Raw genomic sequence first — 15,191 nt, forward strand, 5'->3', positions numbered from 1 at the left:
CTAATTTAAGATGATCTGGGTGGACCTATTAAAGGAGATAAAGTTCTTACAATGGTCTATCATTTTCAAAAGTTAAACTATACACATTTGGAGAAAAGTTCTCAAAAAATTTAAGGACTTTATTTTTTATAAAATAAAAGGAGAAAAGTAGCTTTTGCAATAAAAACTAACTAAAGTAATTTTAAAAATTAAGTTATACACCTTAGTTTCTCTCTCTCTCTCTCTCTTTTTTTATCTCATCTCGAATTAATCCAAAGACAAATACAAAATTTAAGTTTATCTTTTCTTATTTTAATGAGTAAAATAGAGTTAACGTAAATAAATAAATTATATAAATTATTTTTTATACTTATTATAAATAAAAATTCAATAAAAAATATTTACTATTTTTCCTTAACATAAATTTATTTATGCGATAAAAAGTTTAAATGGAAAAGAAGTATAATGAAAAAAAATTTAATATTCAAATATTTTTAAATTAAAAATATTTTTTTTTTCACCAACTGATTTTGAAGGTGTATAATTATTCATTGATTACCCTCCAAGATAACTATTTTTAGTCAACATTTTTTTTTTTGTTTCTTAAGTTGTTGGACAAATGAAAACAACTTTCCAATGCAAAATAGAAAACAAATAGAATGATAACTTTCATAGTATTTATGTCTTTAAATTAAAAATTGTAAAAATATTTTTTTCACAAACTCATTCCAAAGGTGTAGAAATATTCATTGTTTACCCTCGAAGATAACATTTTTTTCTAGCTGTATATGTATATACTATATAGAGATCTAAAAAAAGCTATAGAGTTGTTGGACAATGAAAACAACTTTCAAAAGTAACGTATTATTTTTTGTTTTGTCTCCATCGATTCTGTGTTTGACTGTGTTCTTTTCTACACCTCAATTGTTATTATAACAGCATTCTTCCCTATTTCCATGTCAAACCCAATGACGCGTATCAGCCAATCAAAGACACACTCGGTAACAACACTCAACACTCATTTTCTTCGATTTTGTGATCCCATTTCAATAGTGTTAGCCATATGGAGCAATTTTGCATATGATGGGACATGAACTATGATGATTTTGCAGAAATTTATTTATGATTTCCAAATCTAAAATTAGTTTTTGAAAATGCAGCTTTAAGAAAACAAATATTTAATGTTTTTAAATTGAAATATTTTTCTTTTTAATTATGTTGAACTAATGGGCTATTTTAGAATGCTTATATAGTTTGTTTATAATTTTTAGAAAAATAATTACAAAAATAAAATATGATTTTGTACAATTTAGTTAAAATTATCTATTTTTATTATAATTTTCACAGTTTGTAAAAAAGATAAATTAAAAGTTATTTTAAAAAAATTATAGGTAGGTTTAATGAAATAATAATTTTATCATTTGAACTTTATATTCTACCTTTGTCTTTGTTATTTAGTGTGCAACAAACATTTGATTTAGATATGATTAGAATTTATTGAGCTGTTAGCTTATTGTATTCTTATCATTCTCTCCTATGGTATCTTATAAGATCTTATCAATAACAGGAGTCTTTATTAATGTTTAAATTTATTCTCACGTTACCTTCCATGGGAAGCATTCACTGTCAATATAAAAGCCCGCACATTCTTTTTCTTTTTCTCGATGTGTCGGTTGATTTTTGTTATTGTTTCAGTTGATGTTTTCATAATCTCGATCACCAGTGTTTCGGAGAAAAAGAAAAAAGAAATGTTTCTTGTTGATTAGTTGTAGGGAATTCTGGAATCCCTGGGTCTGTCACAAAAGGAGGCTAAGATCTTGTTCCTTGGTTTAGATAACTCTGGCAAGACCACTTTGCTTTACATGCTCAAAGATGAGGTCTTTTGTTTCAACTTTCAATTTTGTTCTCTGCTTCAAAATTAATGGGTTAAAATACATTTTCGTTTTCACGTTTTATTTTCTAGTTTTAGTTTAATTTTAAAAGGTTCAATTTTAGTATTTGAGAGTGTATAAGTTTCTGTTAATTTTGCTGCACCTAACGTGATAAACAATGTGATATCTCTTATATTTTGTTATGTATTATTAAGTTGATCAAACTAGTATAATAAACCGATAGAAGAACTATTTTTTTTTATTTTTTTGAAGAACTAACTTAGTCTAACAAGTAACAAATATACTTTAAGAGATTAAAGTAAAAAAATTTAAACTTAAGGAATTAAACTAAAATTAAAAGAAAAATAAGATGAAAGAAAAAGAATATTTTAGCCAAATTTATTTTACTAAACTTTAAAATAAAATTTCTACTCATGTATACGTAGAGTTTATTTCCATGCATTTTTTTTTTATAAAAAAATTGATATTCAGAAATTATTCTAAATATAACTTCTAAAATAGTTGATATAAAAACCATCAAAGTTATCTTATTATCTGCGATTGCATAAAAGTATTAAGTATAAATTATAAATTGTTATACTTAAATTCATATATTTATTAGTTAATTGAAGATGACCTTGAGAGGTTGAAATTTTGCAGAGACTAGTTCACAGCATCAACCCACTCAATTCCCAACTTCGGAGGAGTTGAGTATGGGGAAGATTAAATTCAAGGCTTTCGATTTGGGTGGCCACCAGATTGCTCGCAGAGTTTGGAAGGACTATTTTGCTCAGGTTTGTTTCTGCTACATTTTTTGTTTCATGCTTATAATTATATACCTTTAACTCATATACTTATTTTTATTTTAATAATGATAATGATTGTGGTTGTGGGGGGTGTGATGTAGTGTATATGTTAAGTGTTAGCATTAACAGTCGTTCAAGCTTCGAAGGAAGATAGGAAATTTTTTTATTGGTTTGATCTGTAATGTGAAAGGTGTATTATGTATTTTTTAATCTCTCTCAAATTTATTGATTTTTCTTTGAATAACTTAGCTGCGTTACTAATTTCATGAAGATGGCATAAACTGTCAGTCTTAGAGTACCCCAAGAAGTTTTGAACAAATTAGGCCTCATAATAAAATTCTAATAATTAATTGACACTAACTACATATTTAGTTCAACATGCTTGAATTTTACTCTAAACTTTATTACATAATTAATATTTTAACTCAAACAACATATGCATGTTTGGGAAAAGGTTGGTGAGACCAAAAGTAAACGAATCAAAATCGTTACTTTTGCATTCATTTTGCCTTGGACAGTGAACTGAATGTTGTTTTCTCGTACTATACACAAGAAAATTTCTCCTAATTTGCACTTGGTAGATGCATATGACAAGGGGAGATTCCCAGAATAAAAAAAGGAGCTAAATGCTCTTCTTTCTAATGAGTCATTGGCAAATGTACCTTTCCTTCTACTAGGAAACAAGATCGATGTACTTGATGCAGCATCAGAGGAGGAGTTAAGGTATCATATGGGCCTCACCAACTTCACTACAGGTGAATCTGGAGGACTCCAATATTAGGCCTCTAGAAGTGTTCATGTGCAGTATTGCCCGCAAGATGGGGTATGGTGAAGGCTTTAACTGGCTGTCTCAGTTCATCAAATAGGGAAAATACTTGTTGATTGATTGTCATCATGCTCATGCAATCTCAATACAAGGCTTTGTTTTTTTAATCCACAAATGTTATTTATTAATTGTTATTTTTAAACGTTAAAAGGCTTTGTTATTTATTAATCGATAAAAGGCTTTGTACATTTTAAACGTTGCTGGCAATGCAATTTGGAAACTTCTGTAGTGGTTTGTCTGCTTCTATTTTTATGTTTTTTCCTTTGCAGTCTAGATTGGTTACTAAAATTGCAGAACTAATGAAGTATGGTCTCACTATTATAACCTGAACATTTGAGTAATATTTTCATGTCATGTTAAATTTATTTCATTTCAGTATGTTCACTTTTCTCCACTTATTTAAAACAAATAAAATTCAAGTGCCAAAATCAACTAAATTAATTAATATTTTATTTTAAATTAATCAACTAGTTAAAAAATTATTTTTAATCATAAAAAAAACAAAGTACACAATAATTTTTTTTGTTGCGTATCATAATACAATACATTATACACAATGGAAAGTTCCCATTGTTATAAATGAAAGTAGGGGGGGGGGGGGGGGTGACTTCTTATAATACTACTACAAAATGTATTTTTGTTAAAAAGAATGAAAAAAAAAGAAGTTTAGGTGTGAGAAAAACGAAAAGGAGCGTGAGAATAACATTAGCTTAGTTATTATTGCAATTGATCTTCTAAATTACACTCCCAAGTCTCAGAGAGACCAATCCGAAATTTGTTTTAGTCAATATATAAAATATAAACCCAACAATCATCATATAATGGACTCTTAATTTATTACATAGAAGAGTTCCAACAACAATTATGTCAATTCAAATCTAAGAAGGCTTGTTATTTAAGTTACAAACTTGATTTTTCACCAAAAACAAAGTTACAAACTTGATCTTGCATTAGAAGCATCCCTCATAGGGAAGCTTAATTACACACGGACGACCCATTCAAGACATTAAAGCAATATGAAAGGGTCATGGGTTCAAAATCTACACTAGGTAATTTACAGGATCTGCTTCCTATATAAAAGAAGACACCAAGCTATCACTACACACTAGTTTGTCACAGGAGTTGGCTACATCCCAAATATGGGGAAACCTTGTTTTGGAAAAGGCACCAAGCTATGTCTTGGGTAACATGTCATCTTCAGAATTTAGGAATTCTTCTAATTCATCCAGCTGCATAAAGCAGTTCAACAAAGTAAACAAACATGTGAAATGAAATAGGCTTAAACATGTTTCTAGTTCGTCAAATTTGGGGTAAGTTTGGTTTGTCTTTTTAGTCCCCCAAAGTGAAGTTGAGAGGCTAGAAACAACATTTTATGAATTTGAGGGACTAAAAAGGGCAGTTTTTTAATCAGAGGACCAAAAGCAAAAATGTCTCAAATTTGAGGGGCTAAAAACTTATTTTAAGCCAATGAAATAAAATAAAAACATGAGACATTTGACATTTGCATGTGTTACTCACCATTGCTTGATTATGTGTCAGCTTCATCCTTCTATATTCTTCTTGTGCTTTCTTAGAACGGAACATGGCCTGCACACGTATGACAGACCTCTCAACACGTTCTTCGGCTTGTTTCCGGCTGGTGCGAAAGAAATCCTCCTCTGCAATTGTATCACTTTCCTGTGTCTCCTCCTCGGCAGGATTAACCTGGAGACCACGGAAGCCTTTTCTCTTTAAAAGCCAACGCAGGATCACTTTCTCAAGCACCCCAACAGACCATACGATTTTCCGATATTGCTTCCGTGCTTGAAAGCCCCTGAAAGCAGCCTGCATTGAAAGTATATGCCATTAATCTTTTCCAGGGTGTAAATTGTATTATCCAGTCAAGCTGTTGGTCTTAATTAAACTTTAGAGAGTAAGCTATGATTAGATGGGAAAGAAAGTCAATTCCTAAGTTCAAAATTCAAGTGGTATTATACTACACCTACATTCTATCAAAAGTATAAGTTCTATTTTAGATTATGATTTAAGGGTAACCTTTCTTTGCCATGACTGTGGTAATTTTCCTTATTCTCAAACAGGTAAAAATTATTCAAAGTCAACAAGAAAAACAGTTGACTTGTCAAGTTCAAATATGTGGTCACTAAGAGTGCTTGGATGAACATGAATGTTCTCATAACTTGTGAAACAGAACACATTAAGATGTGTGCCAATTGACATGAATCCACAGTCAATCCATCCAAAAATTGACTTGAACAAATAACTTCATTTTTCATTATGACATGTTTACTCAGGACAATCAACAAGAACCGACAGGAAGAGTAGGTCTTACTTGAATTTTAATAGCCTGACGCCGCATATTGAGAAATTCTCTACGGTACTTCCATGTACGGAATCTAAGCTGAATCCGAGCAGCGGCTGCCATCTTTTTCTTTGACTCATAGTTGCGAAAGGCATGTTGAATCCTCATTGCTGCTACTATCTGACGTGCTTCTTCCTCTGGGCTCATAATTTCAACTGCTTGATATCGTAATTTAAATGAATGCTCCCTAAATGCAGCTTGAATACGTGCTGCTGCCTCGGCAGCTGTACGGTAAGCTTCCAAAGTCTCCTTTAGGTAAAGTTGGTCCTCGGTAAGGTTCGCAGCATTTACTGGATCAGTTGAGCTAGTTTCCAGTGAGCCACTGATATTTCCAGCCAAGCTCATGTCATTGAACTGCTCAACCAGAGACTTCTCAGAAAGGTAAGCAGCTAAGCCATCACATCCCTTCACATAAGCAAGATCAGCAGCAGTACATCCACCTGGATATTGAGGAGTTGGATCTGTGACCAAGTTTGGCCTTGCCCCACAAGATAACAAAGTTGCAACCATTTTCTCTCTGCAGACACAAATTTTAAATTTTGAATCAAATAAACAATGAAAAGTTTGTTCATGCTCGTTAGTGGATTAAAAAGAAAAAAATGCACACAAGTATTATATGGAAACTGAAAAGATCATATAGTGCCTAATTTCATGATAAGATCATATATATTACATTGCGCCTGTTTATCACTACAGTAAAAGGAAACTGAAAAGAACATGAACAGTGAAATCAAGTCAAAAAATGATTTTTTAAAAAAAAATTATAACTAGTCAGAAAATGAATTTTAGGTCAATGTTGTTGCAGCTAGGATATCCATGTACCATACATTCCATAATATGCTGCCCAATGAAGAGCAGTCCATCCAAATTTGTCACGGAAATCCAGCGACAAGCCCGACCATGTAAATAAGGAAATTGCCCAATTATATCCCAGCATTGCACACAAATGAATTGCAGCTTGCCCTTGCGCATCATATTCAGTACTCTTGCTGCCTAAGATAATTCGTTCCAAAAGCCATTCCTTTAATTTGTTTTTCAATGAAGTTTCAAACAAGGCATCTTTTACTTGTGAAAATGGAATTGTTTTGTCATCAATTGACTTCATCAAGTGTTGCCAACTTTTAGAGATATATGATGTTTTGAAGGAAAATCTTCTAGCCTCTTTCAGAGCATTAGTTGATACTTTACTTGAGAAAATGTTAAGGCTCTTGTCTGAAGCAAAGAGCAAATGAGCAAGCCTCATCTGAAGTCGAAACTCATCCCAGTTGTATTTCTCTTCTATTAAAGCAGTTGGCTCATGCAAAATAGGAGTACGATACTCAAAATTAACAACTTGGCTGATGGGCTTATGGCCATCAAAGCTCAAATAGAGAGTGACCAATCCAGGAGAGTGTGGTGATACCCAGCACCGGTAAACTCCAACCTGAACAATTTCTACAGGAACACTTACATCACCACAGACACACAGTAGGTTGGACTTTGCAAGGTGTTGATAGTTATTATGAAAATATCCAGTTACCAGGACCTGCAAGAAGTAAAGAGACATTAAATGTTTACTTATAATTGCAAAAAAAATAAAAATGGTAGCAAACATATGAATTAATCATGCTTGTAGCCAGAGTGCTAATGGTGCCTACTGAAAATGCTCTTTGTTTTTTTACACTGAAAAAGAATTGATAGTGTGCTCCTCATGGAGTTTTAGGTTTCATAGTTTGAAGCTTTGAAATTCCACAGCCATACTATATTGTCCAAGACTGAATGAAAATGCAGAGAATTTAACCAAGAAACTAAATATTACATTTTGTGCTAAAGGAGACAATTATAACAGAAAATAATTGATAGCAATTAGACATATGAGAAGCAAAAGGAAACCTTTGTTTTCTCGGTGGAAGATGCCCACACAGGGGACACCTCAGTGAGATTAAATACTTGTTCTGGCAGAGAAGATTGCTTATTATCTGCCACCAGTGATGAATATGGTACATGAACAGAAGAAGTTGTTGCTTCAAGAGCTGATTCATCTATGGAACATGGTGTATCCGACATGATGTTCATCCATGTTCCAAAGCTGTCCTGACTTTGCAAGCCTTCGTTGACCAAAGTGCCCAAGGTGTCAACACCACCCGAAGATAAAGGACTACTTTTCAAAAGATCAGCACTTTCTGGGAAACTATAAGGAGCACTATCGCTCCCAGAAACTAGCTGAGTTAAATTACCAAAAGAAGGAATTTCTGCTGAAGGATCACTGGATACCTGGTAACAAAAGCCCTATATAGGTTACAACAGCAGCTATCACAAAGCAAGTATCACTAGAAGAAAGACAGAAAGAAGCAGAAGAACATGAAAATATATTTAAGAGATACAAAATTTTATCAATATAAACAATAACCTTTTATGTTTCATCTATTGATAAGAACGATTTTTCAGCCAATTTAAGAGATATAAAATATATTTACATTTTACTTATATAAGTGTGAAAGATATATTATATACCAAGTTCCTTGGACTTTGGTAAATGGGTACAACTGAGTTAAGTCTTAGCTCAAGAGAACACCATGAAAACAAGTAATAAGTGCCAAAAATAAAAAGAAAAGAAAACAGTGTATAACTTCGTATAATCAACAGAAGAACAATAGTTTCAATAGTGAGACAAGACATGAGCAATGCTAGATCCTGGATGCTTGAGCATCTACTTAACCTTTTGCAAAAAAATGATATAAAGCTGTCTCTTTTGACAGTATTACATACACTTTAAAAAGGATTAGCCAAAAAATAATGAAAACTCATAATGGACTAACAACAAGGGGGTGAAACGTTTTTGGCTGTGCGCAGCTTGTGTCGGTATGGCTGATTGAAAAAGAATGCCTGCATTTTACCCCTAGATTTGCTTTGAGTGTTATTGGCCTTTCTTTGGCATGCTGCTCAAGGCTGTTTCAAGGGAGTTTTCATTTCCCATACACAAAGATTGGTAGGCCACATTCTTTCATCTTTCTTTTTCCTCTCTTTTTATTTCAAAGAACATCTTACCCTCCCCATAGTTGTGCTTTACTTCTTTTCTCTCCAAATAAATTTCTTTTTTCATCTAACAAAATTCAAAGGAGTAATGGTCCCATAAAACCTTCCACAAACATAAATGAAAAAGCACAACACAGCTTAATAAAAAACACAAATAGAAGAAAGGCAATCATCTTACATTGCCAAAGCTTCCATTCAGTAAACTTTGATTTTGTTGAAATGAATATGGAACATTGCCTGCCAAAAGTAAATTTAACATATAAAATAATAAGGTTCTTTCCCAACAAGCAAAGGGTTCTCTTAAAGTGCAAACAGTTACCTCCATTAGATGTAGTAGAAGTGTTGGCATTTGAAACCACTAGGTCATCCCATTCAAGTGTATTAATCTCATGAAGCCTCTGCTCATGACTTTTGGCAGTTAAACTGTCATTAAGCTCTGTTTATCTCAAAAAAGAAAAAAGAAAAAAGGGATGAGGATATATGTTAGATTTCAACTTAAAATCAATAGGCACTAAGTGAAGTTGTCCAACAGATATATAAGCTACATCCCAAGAACTGAGGCAGGTGATGTGGGACTTCCTAATATTATATACCTAGTCAAGGAAAGAAAGCAACAGTATGGACAACAGCGACAATAGAAACCATATATATAGGATCATTAGATCATAACCAACTAATAAAAAGGCTCTTATTTATGGTTTCCTTTGGAAAGATGGGCTTAAGACAAAAATGGCGGGAGTGGGAGGAATAAAAATTTGCAATGTATAAAAAGACATGCACACTGCGCATATTTTTTTATTTAATTATTTTAACTAATTATCCTGCTCCATTTTTTTCCTAACAAACACTTAACATCTTCTGAATATAAGATGTATTACAAAGAAATGTAAGAACATAGACTGAGATCATCTAAAGTTATTTCTCACCAACAGCATATGCACTGTTCACCCCAGAATCCAAGTCATCTGATGGAATCCAAGATGCAGCTGAATCAGAGACAGAACTTGAATTTGAATTTACAGGTGTAGCAGGAGAACCTTGCAATTGTAACTGTATCATAAACCACCACCTAACAAAGGTTAGAAAGCCAAATTTTATTCAATAACTAATTCAAATGGTAAAGCATAATGACACATCCAACACTGGGAGTCAGGGAAAAGCTCCTCTAACTAAGGGTGTATCCACCCTTTGATTTAACTTAAATTGGAGTGTATTTTTTTTTATTGACAAATGTTAATTGTTATTTTTTGTTAGCGGGAGGGATCAAACCCACGACCTTTCCCTCCTTAACCAACCAACAAACCTTATATCTCCAATTAGAGTGTGATTTTAACTCATTAAAATTTAAGGATGGAAACACCCCTTGCTCACTTTAGACACAAATTCCCTTTAGAGGAGTTTTTTTCAGATGCCTTGCATTGGAAAACAACAGTATACAAGATACTTTATCCCCCTCCCAAATTTTAAAAAGCAAAAATAAAAAATAAAAAAATAAAGTACCAGAGTAGTTCACACAGAGAATAAATGAAATTTCCAACCAGACCAATTTAAAAACATTGTTGGTGTGAGACATTATTCTTATAGACAATTTTTGTGCATCCAGACACACTCAAATGATCAGGCCCAGTTGATGTAGGCTCTGCTACCAACTTGAAACAGAAACAAAGAACAATATTTTGACTGAAAAACTTGCTTGGGAGAGAGTCTCCAAGCCTTATCATACATAAAGAAATTTTGTACAAAGGATCAAAGAGGTTTCCCATAACTAGGGGAACAAATATTACAATATCTAAAAGATATTCAGCCTAACTACCCTAATTATGTAATATGTATAGCAAATTAAAAGGAAACAATTACAAAGAAATCAATAAAATATTCTAACACAATTTCTAACCTCTTGTGTGTCACGATAATGAACAAGGACTATATGCTCCAGACTCCTGAAAATAAAATCATAACATTTGTAAGTCACATTACTATTTGCAAACATATCTTTATTCTCTGTTTAACAAAAATGCAGGAAATGTATAACCCCTGTTTCTAACTCAGTTCACAAATACAGACACGCATGATATATTGGAATTGAGAACCTGAAGTCCAGAAAAACATACTTATCAAGCAACCAATAACATCTACGAACAAAGGTTGGTTTATCCTGGCCATGTGCATAATATACGTGGATCCTTTCTTCATTGCCAACCTGATTGATGACAGAAAAAATAATGAACAGAAGGAATGTAAAAAATTAGACACGCATCATTAGTGACTCAATCGAACATTGGAATCACATATAACAAAAACTGTAGGAAGAGAAGCTGATAACAAAAAATATAGTGTAATAAGGTGACAATATTAAAGAGAAATATAATTTATTCCTCAAATGTCACCAAGAAAGAATGATAAAAATATAACTAAATATTTTACAACCCAAAGTATAGAGAATGTGTGATATAAATCTAGAAGTATCACATTACTTAATTATTACTCCTAAATCTAACAGAAATGATGTCTAAATCCACAGAATGTGACAATTCCAAAAGTCCAACAACAAATTACCACTCATGGCTCATTGAAGAAAGCACATTGAATTGAAGATGGTGTCAATAAAACTAGTAAAATGCACAACTGAGCTTTAGAAAGCTCCCAGTGTTTTAATATTTAACTTATTTTAGTATCAAGGTGGCAGGTCATTCAAACCTATAATCTCATGAAAACTATCTAAACATCTCACCACTAACCCAATTCTAGTGGCTTATTTAAATATTTAACCTAAAAACTCATAAGGCCACTTGATATACTCCATCATATTCATGTCACAATATTTTATTCCCTTCACAGTCCATCTTGCCAAAAACACTCTACGATTGATCAACTAACGGCATTGATCACTCTATACAACCAAAGATTCAGTAAAACCATTTTGAAAGTCCAATTAAATTGGATCAAGGAAGGCACAACAAAACATCAGACACTATTAAAAAAGACCAATTTTACTATAGTAGGCAAAACCATTAGAAGACCAAATTCAATATAGGAGGAACCATTCAAACTCCCTGGATACATCTTCAATAAACTACATTCAGTGGGGTACTTGCTAACACAATTTCAAATAAACGCCCACGAAATTTAAAATCCTCACTTTTAAGTGTTCATGGGCTTCTTTAACAGTTTTTCCATCGGTTTTCTTTTTCCAATTGTGCCCATCTTTTCTGAAGTTCCTAAGCATCTTGCGGTCAAATAGTACAATAGTACCACCTGTTTTACAAACAAAATTATAATATAACATTAGCACAGATGATCAGAATCCTGTTGTGCATCATATAATTCTCAATACTTCAAACAACTTGTTAGTTAGTTGCAAAAACATTACTGTAATTAAAATTCCATTTAATAGATCTATGAAGGAAGAATGCCAGAAATCAATCAGAGGTATTATGTTGCTTTATATTCATAACATATACACTTGAACAATGCATAAATTTGTGTATAAAACTTTTTCTTCTTTTATGTATTTTACTTTTTGTTAAGACATGCTTCAACAAGAACTTCAGGATCTACATGTTTACAATAATCTTTATAACACAATCCGCAAAACATGAAATGCTCAGGAGAAACGAACTCAAAATGTTTCATGAAAATTAAGAAATAAAAGTTGAAAGAGACAAGAACAAAATTGATGAGAAACGATCTATATGACAATGCATATCTATCTAATTCACAAACATCAAGTTGCTGCTAATAGCAGTGTGTGATTACTTTTGGGCAAATTTACTGGCTTGGCATTGATCTTGAAATATTTGTGATTACAGAGTATGGCATGAATCTCATTGGGACGAAGCCATCTGCTTTTTGCTTCCTCCATAGTATTACTAACATCCAAATCTGGGCAACATAAGAAATTACTTTAGAAAAACAAATGAACAGTGATGATTAATATGCATTTACCATTGACCACACAATTGGTAGTAGTGATAATATCTGCAGTTGGAAGCAAATAGCAAAGAAACACATAGCAAATATAAACCCCTCATTGAAAAGTACAATTTTCTATACCATATTGAACCAAAAGTTAAAGCCGCACTTTCACATCTTGAGATTTTAATCTTTTGCTTCCTTTAACTATTTCACATCCTAACAAAAGTTGATATTGATACGTAAGTTGGACATCTCGCCTGGTTTACTGAGTCTTGGGACAAATCGTTGTAAAGTCACAAACTTTCTAAATTCTAACTATATGTTGCAAAGTTTTGTTTGAACATGTTGCAGAATTCACAAAATTAATATATTCTGCAGTCACAACAGTCTAAGATACTAACAAGTAACAATTAATAAATCTTATACATAATACAGGAAACTATTTTACTCATAGTCATAGCAAACACAATACATAGAATTAACTATTAACAATACTTCAGAAAATTTCAGTTTAGTTGATCTCAGTACTGTATTTCAAACATATGGTAAAAGTAAATGAACATTGTTAAGTCTGCTGACAAACAAAAAAAAAAGTGCTTTGATCTCATTTGGATAAACCTCTCAATAAATGCTTATAGGAGAAGAAAAAAATGAATTAAATTTCTCACGTAAGTTAAAATCCACTTACGCACTCCTACGTTTATAAAACCTTTCTCATCTAACTACTTCAAAAACTGAGATGCATAAGTTAATTTTAACTTACGAACAAGTTTGATTCATTTTGTCCCTTATTTGCTTCTCCTATATAAGTGTTATTGAGAAATTTTATCCAAACACAGTCTCTAATATACAGAAACAACACAATAAAATTGGGCAGTTGTCATGATACCCAGCTTTTTAACCTTAGTACCAATACCCATAATTTAAAAGTTCACAAAGAATGATTTCTAGTTGGTTCTCCCAAAAAGTGTTTGAACTTAATCAAGTTTAAACAACAGCCAATACTAGAACAATCTCCAAAACCCCAAATTCCCTCCTTTTCTCCAAGAAAACACAAAGAGAAGTTCACACTTGATCAAGGAGAAGCAATCCACAGCCAAACCAACCACACTTTCTTTCTTCACTCCAAGGTTGCATTGAAACTCACACACAACCATCTCTAGGAGCCAAAAACTAGCTATAAATGAGACAAAAAAACAACTTACAAACAAAATTCAAACTTCATCACACCCCCCACCCCCCACCAAAAAAAAAAAAAAAGAGGGAACTTCTCAAAATTGAAACTTGATGAAAATTGAGGTTGAAGCAAATAGAGTGGTAAGAGAGAAAGAATGCAAGTACCATCCAACGTGTGAAAGCCATGTATCTCTGCACCCACAAGCTGCCCCGTTAAGTTGTGTGACATCATCATCAAAAGACGAAAGAAACCTTCCCAACAGCTTCTTCTCTTAGCACAAAACCAACAACAATTGCATCACCGACAACCTTAACAAGAAGTCAGCAAAGACATGATCAAACAAAAGAGAACAATAAGTGAAGAGCATAATATATAGAATCAGAAAACAAGTTGTGAAGTGAAGAGAGAACAAAAAAAAAAAAAAAAGTCAACAATCAAATACGCGGAGAGAAAAAAAGGTAGGAATTTTACCTGATTGGTCTGTTGGAATCGGAAGAAAGAGAAACGGCAAAATGACACTCTGCTACTCTGTTCCTTTTTCTTTCTTCACTTTCTATTTTCTAATTATTTTCTTTTTTTTAATGAAAAATATTCCCGGTTTCTAAAGTTCTGCCATTGGCTTCTCTCAGATATGATGGATTTTAGAAAGAAAGAAAAAAGGAAAGTAAAGAGAAAAAAGTTGAAAAGTAAATATAAAATAATCCATCCATTTTAGAGGGAGCATCAAGTTACAGTGAGACTTAACTGTAACATTACTAACATCTCACATCTTCCATTGGTCTCCTAAGTTGTTATTTAATTTTAAGAATTTATATTACACGTATTTCTTTCTCCTTTAGTATTTCCTTATAAAAGGGTGAAATTTTTATATTCATATGATAATGAGAATTATTTTTTAATGCATCTCCTTACTTTTTTTATTTTATTTTATCTTTTTTAATAGTTTTACTTTTAGATTGAAATTCATGTAAAATATTTTAGAAAATAACAAATGACTACTAAATATCTTTTGATGAAAATAAATTGGATGAGTTTATTTAAACTTATTTTTTAAAAAGTATTTTTCTTAGTAAAATAAACAGTTTTATATTTTTTATGTGTTTGATAAACTGTTTTTATTTAAAATAAGTCATTTTTTATTTATTTTAAGAAATAAATCATATTTATTTTTAAAAAAACAGTTATTTAATTTTTTTAAAGATTGAACAAATTCACCTAATATTTAAGGAGTGAGCTCACGAAA

General features: G+C 32.1%; 1 protein-coding gene and 1 pseudogene across 2 annotated transcripts; one reads left to right on the forward strand and one right to left on the reverse strand.

Annotated features, from left to right (window-relative positions):
* Positions 1-1,721: 1,721 nt before the first annotated feature.
* On the forward strand, positions 1,722-3,522 carry LOC100804804 (GTP-binding protein SAR1A-like; annotated as a pseudogene).
* Positions 3,523-4,332: 810 nt separating this feature from the next.
* LOC100776839 (calmodulin-binding transcription activator 5) lies at positions 4,333-14,609 on the reverse strand. 2 transcript variants are annotated; one of them, XM_006586837.3, is made up of 14 exons: positions 14,420-14,609; positions 14,113-14,256; positions 12,613-12,738; positions 11,996-12,111; positions 10,968-11,056; positions 10,751-10,796; positions 9,783-9,906; positions 9,176-9,292; positions 9,035-9,093; positions 7,714-8,094; positions 6,669-7,366; positions 5,812-6,358; positions 5,001-5,306; positions 4,333-4,711 (listed from the first exon to the last, which is right to left on the reverse strand). In XM_006586837.3, exons 2-14 carry the CDS (start codon positions 14,180-14,182, stop codon positions 4,655-4,657), a joined length of 2,736 nt encoding a protein of 911 aa, XP_006586900.1. In that variant the 5' UTR covers positions 14,183-14,256; positions 14,420-14,609; the 3' UTR covers positions 4,333-4,654. The 2 variants fall into 2 exon arrangements, with proteins under 2 accessions (XP_006586900.1, XP_040861287.1); XM_041005353.1 differs by having other exon boundaries at positions 14,113-14,421.
* Positions 14,610-15,191: the final 582 nt, after the last annotated feature.

This window comes from Glycine max, chromosome 9 (genome assembly GCF_000004515.6).
Source record: "Glycine max cultivar Williams 82 chromosome 9, Glycine_max_v4.0, whole genome shotgun sequence".
Classification (NCBI taxonomy): Eukaryota; Viridiplantae; Streptophyta; class Magnoliopsida; order Fabales; family Fabaceae; genus Glycine; species Glycine max.